A 14,737-nucleotide genomic window follows, 5' to 3' on the forward strand; every position below is an offset into this window, starting at 1 on the left:
ATTATGAATATGATTTCTCTTAATTAACTATTTAGAGTGTTTAAGATATCCAATAGTATCTACCAATTAATTAACAACTTTAAATAACATACTCCCTCTCTCTATCTCTTAAAAATAAATTAATTTGTCACATTCGAATGTCCATTAAAAATAGGCGAATTGTATCTCGTATATTCCTTCTGATTATATTGCTATCAGGACTTTTAAATTTTGTATCATACTAGTGTTTGAATTAGTTTTCATAATTTATATATTCGTTTTTGTTAAATTAAATTGAATCATGAGAGTATATAAACACATTTATTTTGAGAAGCATAAAAAAGAAATATGAATATATCTCAGAGAGAAAATCAACACCAATTCAATTCTAACTATGTATATAATGTTTAGTAAATGCAAACAAAGGGTAGTGATAAAATGCAAACTAATATATTGTACAAACTTCAAATTATGATGTGGACGTTGAAAAATGTCAACAGATGATAAAATTACATCAACAAAAAATGTCAGCACAGTGTCAACAGATGTTGTGTTGACATTTTGTGTAGACGTCGTTTTATCATTTGTTGATTTTCATAATCCAGATCATAGTTTGGAGTTTGTACAGTAATTAGAGTTTGCATTTGATCACATCTCACAAATATATTTATAAATATAAACCTTAAATAATTTTAATATACAGAATACAAAAGAATAATAAAACAATATATACTTAAATAAAAAATAATTTATTTAAACACATAGTACTACAAATTCCATCACATTAAAAGTCCATAACTAAAATACTAGCCGAAACTAATTAATGTCCTAATTACCAATTTTATATTCCCTCCATGTCCATACTGTATAAATATAAAACCCTAATGAAAAGCCTCTCTGTTTCTCTCCCTTTCCGGCAAAACCCGCCTCGCCTTCCTCACCGCCAGTCTCCATTGCCGTCGTATTACCGCTCGCCTATGTTTCTATATAAGCTCCACAAACCTAAATTTGCTTCCGCGACGTAGACTGAATTGAATTTTGATCTTCAGTCGTCGAATTTATTCCAAAATGGTAAGTTTAAGTTTTTGTTGTTCCTCAATTCGAACCTCTCCACGCTATTGTTAAATTGAGTTTCTGTGTTTCTATTGTTAATCAAGGCTGCAACTGAGATGGTGCGCTCGGTCCGTTTTGGCTTTATGACTGATGAAGAAGTGAGGAAGCAGAGTTTAGTGAAAATCACAAATCCTAATTTGCTTGATGCATTGGAGAAGCCAATTCCCGGCGGACTATATGATTTAGCTATGGGACCTCTCGTTGACGGCGCTGAGTAAGTTCAAAGCTTGTGGAAGGTGAATTTTCGTGTCTGGAATTCATGATTGTCCTGTATTTTGCAGGTGTAAATCGTGCGGCCAGCAATCGTTTAATTGCTCCGGTCATTGTGGCCACATTGAGCTTGTTTCGCCAGCTTACAATCCATTGCTTGTGAAAATGCTGAGTAATATTCTCAATAAAGCATGCTTTTATTGTTTTCATTTTCGATCAAGCAAGGCGGAGGTGGGTTGGTATCATTTTTTCGTTGCTCAAAATGTTGTCTTGTAATCACTATATTGGCAGTGTATGTTTATTAGCCTAACATTCACTGTGCTTGGTTTAGGCTGAGAACTGTGTTTCTCAATTGAAAAGGATAAAAGAAGGTAATATTGTTGCAGCGAAGAAGTTGAGTTTGCGACAGAAGATGATAGAAAAGAAAGAGATGGACTGGGCCGATGTAGACGATGTAGTTGATCCAGAGGATAGTCAAGGGAGTAATGTATCACATTCTGGAGTCGTTTCTGATGTCGAAAATGACCACAAGCATGAGAAAGAGGCGTTCTGGGACTCCACCTTGCTAACTGAATCTATGTCAGTTTTGAATGAGTTTTTAAAGGGTAAAGAGAAGAAGTGCAAGAACTGCAAACGCAGTAACCCAAAGATCACCAAACCAACATTTGGATGGTTTCATGTGGTATGTTCAATCTGACTTACGTTATGTTAACAGCCAGTTCTTTATTGATAGCTAGAATTACACATTTTAATATTTCATTCTTGTTATTTTCACTATCTCAAGCTTCCCTTTGTCTTGCTTTATTATAACATTTGTGATAACTCAGGTTTTTATGTGATAAAATAACTGAGGTTCATTACCCACTATAAAAGAATGATGCAAATACGGCTGAAGCAATTTATATTTTTTTAATAATCTCCAACTCTTCATTACCCACTACATTATGCAGAAAGGGATTTCTAGTACCCAATTGAGAGCGAATGCCATACTAAGCAGTGGGTTGGATGTGACGCACAGCGGAGGTGGTGAGGATAGGCCTTCCTCTGAGGTGTTAAATGCTAGTGATTGTTCATGGAAGGATGGCTCTGACACAGCTGAAGCCCATTCATACGCTACCTCAGATAGCCCCAAAACACCCAGTCAAAAAAGACGAAAGCAAACAAAATTTCAAAATCCGGGTTCTGAGGAGAAAGCTGATTTATTCTCAGGACCTCTCTTACCTTCAGAGGTGGCTTCCTTAGTATTGATTTCATGGTTTCTTGCCTTTCGACAAATTATAGCTATTACAATATTTTTATGCCCCCTAACTGGCAGGTCAGAGGTATTCTGAGACGTTTGTGGGAAAATGAAGCTGAGTTTTGCTCATATATAGGTGATATTCAGCACCAGCATGATACTATTTTTGAAAAAATAGCAGGCTACTCAATATTTTTTCTAGAGACTGTTCTCGTGCCTCCTATTAAATTCAGACCTCCGGCCAAAGGTGGCGATTCTGTAAGTCAGACAAATTCTTTTCATGTATGCTTAATTTAAGAACGTCAGTGGTCTCTTTACCTTCAAATTTTGCATCTGTGCCATTTACACGATCTCTTGTTGACATTTACGTAAAGGATTTGCTCTTTACAAAATCTTGTTTTTTTTTCTCTGCATTAGCTTTTGTTCATATTTGCCACTAAAATGTTGTTGCTACCAACACATGCTTACAATTATTTTCATTATCTTCCCTTCAGGTGATGGAGCATCCACACACTGTTCTATTAGGGAAGGTGCTGCAGGCAAATATCGCTTTAGGAAATGCTCACACGAATAATTCTGAACGCTCAAGGATTATTAGTCGCTGGATGGATCTTCAGCAATCTATCAATGTATTAGTTGATAACAAAACTGCTAGTAGTGAGTCTATTTCTTCTTTTACCTGTGCTTGCTCTTTTCAAACGACTTGCATTACAGGGGTGCCTTTTGAGTTTGTGAGAGCATCATCACTGTTGGTTATTATTGCTGTAGTAGTTAAGTACCTTGAGTAAACTGAATATGAAATACCTTTGCAACTCCATAAATATCATCAGTAACTTAAATTTAGTTGTATCTGTCCTGTAGTTCAGATAGATAAAAGTCTTTAGCAAGCTATCTTCATCCCCTGTTTCCTCTTGTCTGGAAAGTTTTTGGTGCCCCATCAGCCCATTTGTGTGATATACTGATATGCATTCCTTAAACTTAGCGTGCCAGAACAGTAGACGATTTATCTTGTAAGTATTATACAACCTAAGATTGTAACCTCACATTTATGTCAGGTACAGCCCAGTATAAAAACTATATTATTTCCCTGTAAATCATGATCCCATTGGCCCAAACTTTCTGGACTTCAGATGCATCTTCATGTTTTTGGTGTTTCTCTTTTCCAGTGTTGGGACTTGGGCCAGTAGTGCTTGTTAAATTCTAACTGCTCCCATGGAGTGTAAAGTTCTGTTATAACTATTTATCTGTTATTTCACAAGTTCTTCTGTCTGCATCTCCAATGCAGGTCAATCTTCAAAAGATGGTGTTATGGGAATTTGTCAGTACCTTGAAAAGAAAGAGGGTTTATTCCGTCAGAAGATGATGGGCAAAAGGGTCAATTTCGCTTGCCGGTCTGTCATATCTCCAGACCCTTACTTGGCAGTTAATGAAATTGGAATTCCTCCATACTTTGCTTTGAGATTGACATATCCAGAGGTATGGGTGAAGGTTTTATTTGGTACTCTATGTTTTTGTAATCGGTCAAGTCACTGTCTCTTGTTATTGTGCCGTGTGAGTGAAAGAAACGACATTGGGTACATGAGCATGTATGTAGAGGCAACATGGTAGTCAGTGGTTCTCTTTTTGTCTGATAAAATGATTGCAGTCTTTTGGGATTTCTCATGTCATTCTAGTATATATTACTTTCAAAACTCCTTCCTTTATTTAGTCCCTAATGTATTTCAGAGAGTGACTCCTTGGAATGCTGGAAAATTGAGGGATGCTGTCATTAATGGGCCTGATATCCATCCTGGAGCTACAACTTATGTAGATAGTGTATCCACTGTAAAACTACCAAAAAGTAAAACGATGCGTGTAGCAATATCTAGAAAATTACCCTCTTCACGGGGTGTCGTAACACAATCGGGGAAGATCGACGAGCATGAGTTTGAGGGCAAGACTGTACTTCGCCACTTGCAGGATGGGGATATTGTGCTTGTAAATCGTCAGGTACTTGAAAGGATCCATTTAACCGATAATTTATTTGATATTCTGCTTTTAATTATATGTAAAAGATACTTTTATTTTATTTGAATGTGTGTGTGTGTGTGTGTGTGTCTGTCCATTGATTTCTCCGAATTTCAGATAGATTATTAGTACCTTGTATATGATAAGGCTTGAATATGATGCTTGAAATTTTATCTTTTGGAATAAAAGTATTGTATACTAGGAATAGTAGGCAGTATCACTTTCAAGTCCAGTTTTCCATTGAATGTATCTTGTTGGACTTTATATTGTCTAATCTCTTCTAGGGTTCATATATGCTTTAAGCTTTGTTTCGAATTTCTTTGCAGCCCACGCTCCACAAGCCAAGTATAATGGCTCATGTTGTTCGTGTATTGAAAGGAGAAAGAACTCTCCGCATGCATTATGCAAATTGCAGGTTGGCATATTTTTCTTTATCATAAATACAATCTTTTTCCTTGATAATCCATAAATAGACATCTTCATTTGAAATTGGCTTCAGCTCATACAATGCAGATTTTGATGGTGATGAAATCAATGTGCATTTTCCTCAAGATGAAATTTCTCGTGCAGAAGCTTACAACATTGTTAATGCTAATGAACAATATATTGTTCCAACAAAGGGTGACACTGTGAGAGGCTTGATTCAGGTTCAAGTATCAGGACAGCATGTTAATTGCTATCTTCTCTCCTAAAAGTTGTTAGTGATTGCGATGTCCATTCCTTTTTTTTTCGTGCTACATTTCTTCCTCCACCTGCGCGATTATCTAAGTCAAGCTTGTGTGTAATATTGCAGGATCATATTGTCGCTGCTGTGCTTATTACAATGAAGAATACATTTTTTAATCGGAGTGAATTTAGTCAGCTGCTTTATGGGTCTGGTGTATTTGCAGCTGGGCCTGGTTCGCATCCAGGAGAACGAAAAGTTTCAGTATTAGATTCTGAAGGTCTGGTGAAATCTGTCTTGCCTGCAGTGTGGAAACCGGAGCCTCTTTGGACTGGGAAACAGGTAAAGTTTTTCAGATGCTTATATGCTTCCCGATATGCATGGCTTGTTTTGTATATACTATTACAGAAATTCTAAGCATGATGACAAAGGAATACATTGTTATCTAGAAGTATATCTGTGATTTGTTAACTTTTTTTTTGGCCTTTCTAGGTCATTACAGCATTACTGAATCACATCACACAAGGTTGTGCACCTTGTATTGTTGAAAATCAAGGGAAAATCCCAAAGAACTATTTTGCTAGCGCCAATTACAAAAAAGGAGAGGAGGATCAAGATCACAATGCTGAACATGATTTATTAATTTGGAAAAATGAGCTAGTACGTGGTGTCATCGACAAGGCTCAATTTGGAAAGTTTGGCTTGGTTCACACAGTGCAAGAGCTTTATGGAGCTAATAGTGCAGGAATTTTGCTTTCTGCATTAAGCCGGTTATTCACACTCTTCTTGCAGGTGCTTGTCATGCTAATTTAAAGTGTTTTGATATCCATGAGCATCTCATCTGTCTACTCACAAAATGATCTCTGTTCATGGCAGTTTCATGGGTTCACATGTGGGCTAGATGACCTTATCATATTACCCAATTACGATATCCAGAGAAAGGAGAAACTTGAAGGAGAAGATGTAGGTGAAGAGGTCCACTGCGATTTTGTCAAGTTCAAACCTGGGCAAATAGGTATGGTACTGGAAAATTTTCTTGAATATGATTTACTTCTCCAAGTTAAGATTTTATGATTCTTCTTCCATGTTTTGCCTGACATTTGTTCTTCAAGGGTAGTGATAAAAATATAACTAATTCCTAATGCATAACTTAATAACCAAACACGGAGGTCAATTTTAGATAACAATTAGGTCATTTTTAGATTGATTTAGTTTAGAACACGGAGGCCAATTTTAGACCGTTTTAGTGTATGTGTATAAACTAAAACGATCTTAAAATGACCTCTGTGTTTTTAATCTCATCCTTCCACATTATACAACTTTATGCCCGTCGTTTAGTTTTTTTCAAGTACAATCAACAAACACTTTAGGCTAGGTGTGCTGCTGTCTCTGTAGCTGTTTTCTATTCACTTCCAACCCAAATTAAATATGGAATTCGAACTGATCAATTCATCCATTTCTAAGGCGCTGTCAAATCCTTTCTGAGTCACTGATTCAACCAACTACTACTACATTCCTCTGTTCTCCGGCCTTCATTCATATCAAATATCCCACCATGTGCTGATAAGCACACACACGCACACACACACACACACATGCATACATAGTATAAAATTCATAATTATGCTATTTCTAACTTAATGATAAAACATCAGTAAAACTGTGCATTCTGATAAAATTATTGTTTTTGCTTAAAATGCTATTTGCACTAAATGGTTTTCAGATTTTCTTATTTTAGTTTACTTATTTGAATAAACATAACATTGGATGGTGAATTTTGTTCTATTAAGAACTAAATCCAGATGTAATATTAATGCACATTAGGTTGCTCTGAACATTTACAAGTATATTCAGATCTTCTTAGTTGGCGTTTGCTTAAATTACTCAGAGTGTGATGGTTAATGTTTTACGAATTTAGTTTGTATTATTCTTGTGTTTTACTGTTGTACCATTACTTTTTAATGCTGAATGTGCTTCTTATCCTTTTTTGTTTTGTTTTGGTAGGCCCTGAAGAGCTGCAATTGGAAATTGAAAAAGTCATATCCAGTGATAGAGAATCTTCAACTGCAACCTTGGACATGAAAATGAAAAATAAGTTGACAAATAGGCTAACTAGGGAAGGTTCTGATATACTCAAACATTTGCTGACTAGAGGGTTGTTGAAACCTTTTCCAAAGAACTGCATCTCCGTGATGACCACTACAGGCGCTAAGGGTAGTACGGTGAGTTAGAATATATCATTAATTCCTTAAGCTACTGTCCTGTTCTCACAAGGAATAGAATCTACCGTCCCTACTTTCTACATGCCAAACTGGCCTTTTTAATATGAAATATTCTATGCGCATACTATGAATTTATTATAAACTGCTGTTGTTGAAGTGACTGAATCGCTATTTCAGACTGAAATAGTTGTGGCATGAATAAATTCTCATGTGGGAGAGTTGTAGTCATTAATTTAGTTCTGTCTTGTTTGTGTTCTATTAATGGCCTTCTTAACTTACTCTTACAAGTTCCTCGTTTGTCAAATACTCCCTTCTCTTTCCGGATGGCTTATTTATCTGTTTCAAATGTTTAATGAGAAATTGACTCTGCAATTTCATTCGTTTTGGATAGGTGAATTTCCAACAAATATCTGCCTATCTAGGACAACAGGAGTTGGAAGGTAAAAGAGTGCCTCGAATGGTATCTGGGAAGACTTTGCCCTCCTTTCCTCCCTGGGATTACACTGCTAGAGCAGGAGGATTTATCACTGATCGCTTTCTTTCCGGCCTCCGACCACAGGAATATTACTTCCATTGTATGGCTGGCCGTGAAGGGTAAATTCTACTCTCCCATTTGTTTTGTCCATTGCATCAGCTTGTTTTTGTTCTCAGATTGAATTTTTTGGAACATTTTTTTATCTGTTTTCTCTTTTTATAGCCTTCTCAAACTTCTATCTTATTTCCTGCAGGTTAGTTGACACAGCAGTAAAGACATCTCGCAGTGGATATCTACAACGCTGTCTGATAAAAAACCTGGAGAGTCTCAAAGTTTGTTATGACTATACAGTTCGTGATTCTGATGGTTCGATCGTTCAATTTTACTATGGAGAAGATGGTGTTGATGTCCTCAAGACAAGCTTCCTTAAAAATTTCAAGGCACTACAAGATGTAAGCTATTATATTCCTCTAGTTCTAGACTGTTTACTTTCTGATTGCATATGGATGTCTTAAAATAATAGTAAAAGAAAAGACTCAGATATATCTTTATTTTTTATGTTGTAGAATCGAGAAACTATCTGCGAGAAATTTCAGAACCAGCGTCAATTCAACAGTTACATTAATGAATTACCCAAGGGGCTTGAAGAACAAGCCAGGCGCTATATTCGTGATGTACAAGAAAAATCATCAGAAAAACAAATTCTTTCAAGACACAAAGGTAAAAAGAAGGAACGTGAGAAAGAAAAGGCATTAGCAGAAGAGCAAGACTTTTTAGCGTTGGTAAAGCAGAAATATCTATCTAGTCTCGCAGAATCAGGAGAACCAGTTGGTGTTATTGCAGCTCAGTCAGTAGGCGAACCATCAACGCAGATGACGTAAGATTTCTTCCCTTATCTCTTGATTAATGCTATATGGAGAGGGATTCGTCAATTTCTGCTTATCTAGATTATATTTGTCAGTAATGTCTGGTGGCTTATATGATGCTCGTATTTTTTCAGACTCAACACTTTTCATCTGGCTGGCCGTGGAGAAATGAATGTGACCCTTGGTATTCCTCGTCTCCAGGAGATTTTGATGACTGCACCAAATGTCATTAAGACTCCCGTTTTGACCTGCCCATTCGCTGATTTGAGATCCAAGTGAGTTATGACACTCTCCTTTATGATTCACTTCGAAAACTCACTGTGATATTTACTTAACTATTTTCAAATCTGTGATATACAGGCGTGACGTCGTGGCCCTAGTTTCAAAGGTGAAGAGAGTCTCAGTGGCGGATCTGGTGGAGAGTATGGAAGTTGGACTCTCATTTGATCGGCATGATGTAGCTAGAATTTATAAGTTGAAAATGAAACTCAAAGAGACCGAGTTTATACCATCAGAGGACATTAAGGATACCCTCGAAACTACGTTTCTATATGAATTGGAGGATGCAATCGAAAATCATATCATTTTCCTCTCCAGAATTAGTGGCATTAAAAACTTCATGTCTAGTTCAAAATCAGCAGTATCAGGTGAAACTGATGAAGACGAATCAGGGGAAAAATCAACAGAAGTCGACAATGACGACGATGATGATGAAGATGGAGATGATGAGAAGGGAGGGGATGACCTCGATGCAGATGCACAGAAGAGAAAGCAACAAGCTTCGGATGAAAGGGATTATAGTGATGAATCTGATGTAGACCATGGTGAAGATGAGTTATCTCCAGATACGGAGAAAAGCAAGAGCGAGGTAGAGGACCCCGAGGATATGGATACCAGCAAAGACGATGGAACCATATACTCAGATGAGAAAGAGGAGCAAAATGCCGATGAGGGCGGAGGTACATCTGCAAGAGATTTTTATTCAGGAAAAGGTTTTTCCAGCAAGAAAATAAAACGTGCTGTGAAGTTGGAATGCAAAGGATTGTCGTATGAAGTCCACTTCAGATTTACCAACGAGCCTCATTTATTACTTGATCAGGTAAATAAATATCTTCTTAATTACAGTAAATAATAATACTAGTCAAATGTTTTCTTGAATTATTTTTCTTATGAAACTAAATGGAGTATTGTTCAAACTGTTTCCCAGCTTGCCCAGAAAACAGCAAAGAAGGTATTCATCAAGAGGACTGGCAAGATGAGCCAATGCAGATTAGTTCAATACGACCCTGACGAGAAAACAGTCATCTGGAACGACATCAAGAAGCCGAAGAGGGGCGAGAACAGACCGGAAGCGGGTGCAGACGACGCTGTGTATTGGGCAATGAAGGCGTCAGGTGTGGACTTCAAGTCACTGTGGGAGATGCACGCGGATCTTGACGTGAATCGGCTCTATTCCAACAATGTGCACGCGGTGCTAAACACATATGGTGTGGAGGCCGCCAGAGAGACTCTGATAAGGGAGGTGAAGCAGGTGTTCGATATCTATGGGGTGAAGATTGACTACCGGCATTTGAGCTTGATCGCGGATTACATGACCCATACAGGTGGGTATAGGCCAATGAGTCGGCATGGATGTATATCAGAGTCGATATCTCCGTTCCTGAAGATGTCGTTTGAGATGGCGTCCAAGTTCATCGTTGAAGCGGCGTCTCTGGGGCTAAAAGATGACCTAGAGACCCCGTCGTCCAGGATCTGCTTAGGTCTGCCTGTCAAAGTCGGTACAGGCTGTTTTGACTTGATGCAGAAATTGGATTCTTGATGCCCTTTTTTTTATTTTGTTAGAGTTTGTATTTTGGATTTGGTTGATCACAATGTTTGTATCATTATTTATTCTTCGAGACACAATCAAATTTTGATCCACAAAATCATCGTACTATTAATAGTGAATACTGCTTGTCAATACTTTTTATATCTGATTTTGACAAAGCATGAGTTATAAGAAAGTATGTCTTTAACAAATCAAGTGTGTTTAATATTTTGCCAAAAAACACTCTGATCCAACACAAATGTGAAGGAAAGAGTATGTCTTTAACAAATTTTTATACTCCCCTTTGTCACCCCTAGTATCACAGTATGTGTTCTAATTTGATCCGGCATGAGTTCTAAAAAATGTAACCATTTTGATCTGGCATGAATTCTAAAATATGTAATAGAAAAAGGGTTTAAAAAATTGATGGAATGTGAGACCTATACTACTATGAGATAGGAGAGAATATATCTTACAAATCTAACTTTGGCCAATAGAAATATCCAAAGAAAGATTATACATAAAAATATGTATACACGACAAATTTTTTGACTATGAGAACTGAAAAAATTATTAAAATTATAATATAATTGACTAGTACTTTTAAAATTAGCAACATTAAAAAAAAACGAATTTATTATTTTTTGGGGGTAATATGACCTACAATTTATATGTTATAAGATTTGGGCCCGTGAGACGCGAACGAACCAATATAATAGACCTAATAAATACAGAAATCCATGTTTTACATAACAAAAAGCCTGATTGCTTCGCTGAACAAAGACGAGTGAGAGAGAACCTTTTTCCCTTCTGGCTAGCTAGGGTTTTTGCAGAGAGAGAATTCTTGCTGCGATTCCACCACAAGCAGCAGCCATGGCTAGCACTAAAGTTCAGCGTATTATGACCCAACCGATTAACCTCATCTTTAGGTATCTTCAGAGCCAAGCGCGCATTCAGATTTGGCTGTTTGAGCAGAAGGATCTGAGGATCGAGGGTCGAATCATCGGATTCGACGAGTACATGAATTTGGTGCTGGATGAAGCTGAGGAGGTCAACATCAAGAAGAACAGCAGGAAGCAGCTCGGTAGGATTTTGTTGAAAGGGGATAACATCACCTTGATGATGAATACTGCCAAATGATGCTCATATAAAGGTACTCCGTCTCAACCATTACTTCTATTTGATGCTTTATTTTCATTTCGTTGTCTTTTGACTCCGAATTGTTAGGGTTTTGTGATGGTTTCGCGTGGTCTGTTGAGTACTCTCTCAAGTGTTCGATGAAATGCCCCAATTGTGAATTACTATTATGGTTTATTGAATTGTGCATACTGTAAACTTTTGTTGATTTTCAGCTTTTTTTTAAGTGCTTACTGTCGTTGATGCCAATATTAGTCTTTTGCAATACAAATTGTGATTCATCCTCAACATGGTTATTAGTTATGTTGAAATGATGCCAATGCCTTAGGGTTTCTCTCTATTGAATTTTACAGGTTGAAAGACTAACAAAGGGACTGGTTCTTGTAGTTCTTTCTGAATGACATTGTCTGCTTTCTTCTCTTTAGGATGACCGTTTGCGTAGCTTGTTTTCCTTTCACCCCGGTATCCACTGTGTTCGTGTACTGAGATTTACTAGTATTCGAAGTTGGATATCATGTAAAGAAGATGATTTGCTTTAATTTGGCTATTGAAGAGTTGGAAGTATTCATTCACATATTTCACCCTTGTCCACTTTGTTGTTCTTTCTCGTACTGTCTTGCATTCCCGAGATGATTCTTCATGTTATGATTGTGTAGTTCGTCGATGTTGACAGTATGTGGTCGAACCATATGCTTCAATCTGGCTATTGAATATGTTAAAGTTGCTACCCACTGCAGAAATTGTAAAGAAATGATACATTTTGAATGGGACAAATTGAGTGCTACATGATAAATACAGAAGTTGTGGTCAATAAGGTAGGGTTCATCAAAATACCAAATCATCCATTGTAAAGATGGTTTTCGGCATTGGTTATAAAATTGTAGAAGCGACACCATGTGCTATTATTGTCACGTCTCTTGGGGCCTGACGATGATTTTGGAGGTCTAGTTTGGCCACGCGCATTACCGGTGACAGAGGGAGGTGCAGGCAGAGAGGCTCACCATTGGAGAGTTGGGGATTCGCGACTCGCTATCAGTCTATTGTGTCCAGATCGCTTGTTGCTGCACGATGGACCGCACTGGGCTGGTGGGGTGGATGGGGTAGGGCCGAATTTTTATTCCACAATTTTTTTCTATTAATATGTTCCTCATTGACTTTCATTTTCATCCCAAACTATATTCTCATTTTCATTCTTCCAATCTTTTTGTTTTATCTCAAATGGATTCCAACAGTTTGAAATTTCAATGTCGACCCTAACATACAAAATGATGTCGGCAAATATGTTCGGCAACGGGTTAAGATCCACCTAGACTGACGACTTGAAATGTCGAGTAGGTCAACATATCGTTTTATCCGTTGAGGGGTCAACCAACGGCCTATATTAGTTATCTAATGTCAATATCGATGACTACGACATCATTGACATGGAGCCATTCTTTGACTCTTGATCCGCCACTGATACGGAGAGTCAAGGTATGCAATATAAGTCGAGTAGGTCAATATATCGTTTTATCCGTTGAGGGGTCAACCAACGGCCTATATTAGTTATCTAATGTCAATATCGATGACTACGACATCATTGACATGGAGCCATTCTTTGACTCTTGATCCGCCACTGATACGGAGAGTCAAGGTATGCAATATAAGACGCAAGTTTATTTACGAGTACATCAAAATATGGCAACAATAATAATCAAACAATATTCAAAACAGTCATAACTAATATGGTAGGGTTACAAGCCTCATATATCAACACTCAGTATTCAAATCACACGATTTTACTGGAGCAATGTAGTTAAAAGGAAAAATAAAATTGGGGAAAATGTAAGTAAATAGGAAATTACAGGTAGAGAGCCGTTCCCTGCAACCTCCTCCGGTATCGGTGCCGGTGCAGCATCTTGCGCTGCCACCGCTGACAAAAATACAGTCACCACGGCCAAAAACAGAGGGATGCAAAGGAAAGTGGACTTAACAAACTTTGCCATTTTACTATATTGTGAAAGAGATGATGGAAATGTTTTCTCTATGTTTAAGCAATTGAACATGCTGTGGAATTGTCCCAATTTATATAGTGCTATTTATTTTTCTACGTTCCTTCAATTCTTTCCCTTTTCTTTAAAGGTTTGTACTTTTTATGGGATCAACATAAATGTGGAAGAAAATGTTATATTTTGTATACTTGTATATCTCAGTCCCATGTTAAATCTCAATGACGTATAAATCGTTGATAATACTTCATCAGTTTCCAACTAGGAGTATTGATTTAGTTTGGCGTGGATTTTAACAAATACTCCCTCCGTCTACGAATAGGAGTCCCGTTTTTCCATTTTGTTCCCTCTACGAATAGGAGTCCCGGTTCATAATTACCATAAATGGTAAAGAGACCCCACATTCCTCTAACTCATTTCACTCACATATCATTTAAAACTAATATATACAAATGAGACCCTTATTCCACTAACTTTCTTCCATCTTTCTTAACATTTCTTAAAATCCGTGCCGGATAGAAATGAGACTCATATTCGTGGACGGAGGGAGTATACTGAAAAAAGTAAGCTACAAAACATATAGTGGAATGTGATCTCATTTTTATATATAATTTTATAATAAAATGTGAGTAAAATGAGCTAGTAGGATATAAAGTTTACTTGGAGTACTATTAGAAAAATCGTCAACCGAAGTTCACACGGAATAATCAGCTATGAGGCATGTGTATCTTGTTAAAAAAAAATGCAATTTTTGTTAATACTACTCTCTATGCTATATTATCATCATACACTTCACATTCATTATATATAGGCTGTAAATGTCGGGATAGGACGTCTTGCCTTTTCATTTTTATTAGTATAGTAGCGAAATGGTAAGACATCGTAATTTATATGTTATAATGAGAAATGATGTTGATAGCTTATCTAAGAAAAACTCTTCATTATAATTTTCACCAGATATCAATCATCACATATGTCGATTATGAATTAATTTATGCTTACATTTAACCTGTCGAAATTGGACCGGAAACA

General features: G+C 37.1%; 2 protein-coding genes across 3 annotated transcripts; both read left to right on the plus strand.

Moving 5' to 3' along the window:
* Positions 1 to 863: 863 nt before the first annotated feature.
* Positions 864 to 10,720, plus strand: NRPA1 (nuclear RNA polymerase A1). The gene is made up of 21 exons (XM_048084338.2): positions 864 to 1,050; positions 1,137 to 1,306; positions 1,374 to 1,533; positions 1,634 to 1,984; positions 2,253 to 2,531; positions 2,618 to 2,797; positions 3,034 to 3,196; positions 3,825 to 4,015; positions 4,265 to 4,528; positions 4,873 to 4,961; positions 5,046 to 5,193; positions 5,340 to 5,552; positions 5,703 to 6,002; positions 6,087 to 6,225; positions 7,215 to 7,432; positions 7,824 to 8,026; positions 8,161 to 8,359; positions 8,474 to 8,784; positions 8,908 to 9,048; positions 9,134 to 9,872; positions 9,981 to 10,720. Exons 1-21 carry the CDS (start codon positions 1,048 to 1,050, stop codon positions 10,590 to 10,592), a joined length of 5,073 nt encoding a protein of 1,690 aa, XP_047940295.2. The 5' UTR covers positions 864 to 1,047; the 3' UTR covers positions 10,593 to 10,720.
* A 599-nt stretch (positions 10,721 to 11,319) lies between these two features.
* On the plus strand, positions 11,320 to 12,293 carry LOC125186826 (uncharacterized). Of its 2 annotated transcripts, none has more exons than XM_089058379.1 (2): positions 11,320 to 11,733; positions 11,808 to 11,915. In XM_089058379.1, exon 1 carries the CDS (start codon positions 11,454 to 11,456, stop codon positions 11,718 to 11,720), a length of 267 nt encoding a protein of 88 aa, XP_088914505.1. In that variant the 5' UTR covers positions 11,320 to 11,453; the 3' UTR covers positions 11,721 to 11,733; positions 11,808 to 11,915. The 2 variants fall into 2 exon arrangements, with proteins under 2 accessions (XP_088914505.1, XP_047939239.2); XM_048083282.2 differs by lacking the exon at positions 11,808 to 11,915 and adding an exon at positions 12,071 to 12,293 and having other exon boundaries at positions 11,323 to 11,733.
* Positions 12,294 to 14,737: the final 2,444 nt, after the last annotated feature.

The sequence above is a fragment of the Salvia hispanica genome, chromosome 5, assembly GCF_029641045.1.
Source record: "Salvia hispanica isolate PSC_SH4W2 chromosome 5, Shi_PSC_v1, whole genome shotgun sequence".
Taxonomy (NCBI): Eukaryota; Viridiplantae; Streptophyta; class Magnoliopsida; order Lamiales; family Lamiaceae; genus Salvia; species Salvia hispanica.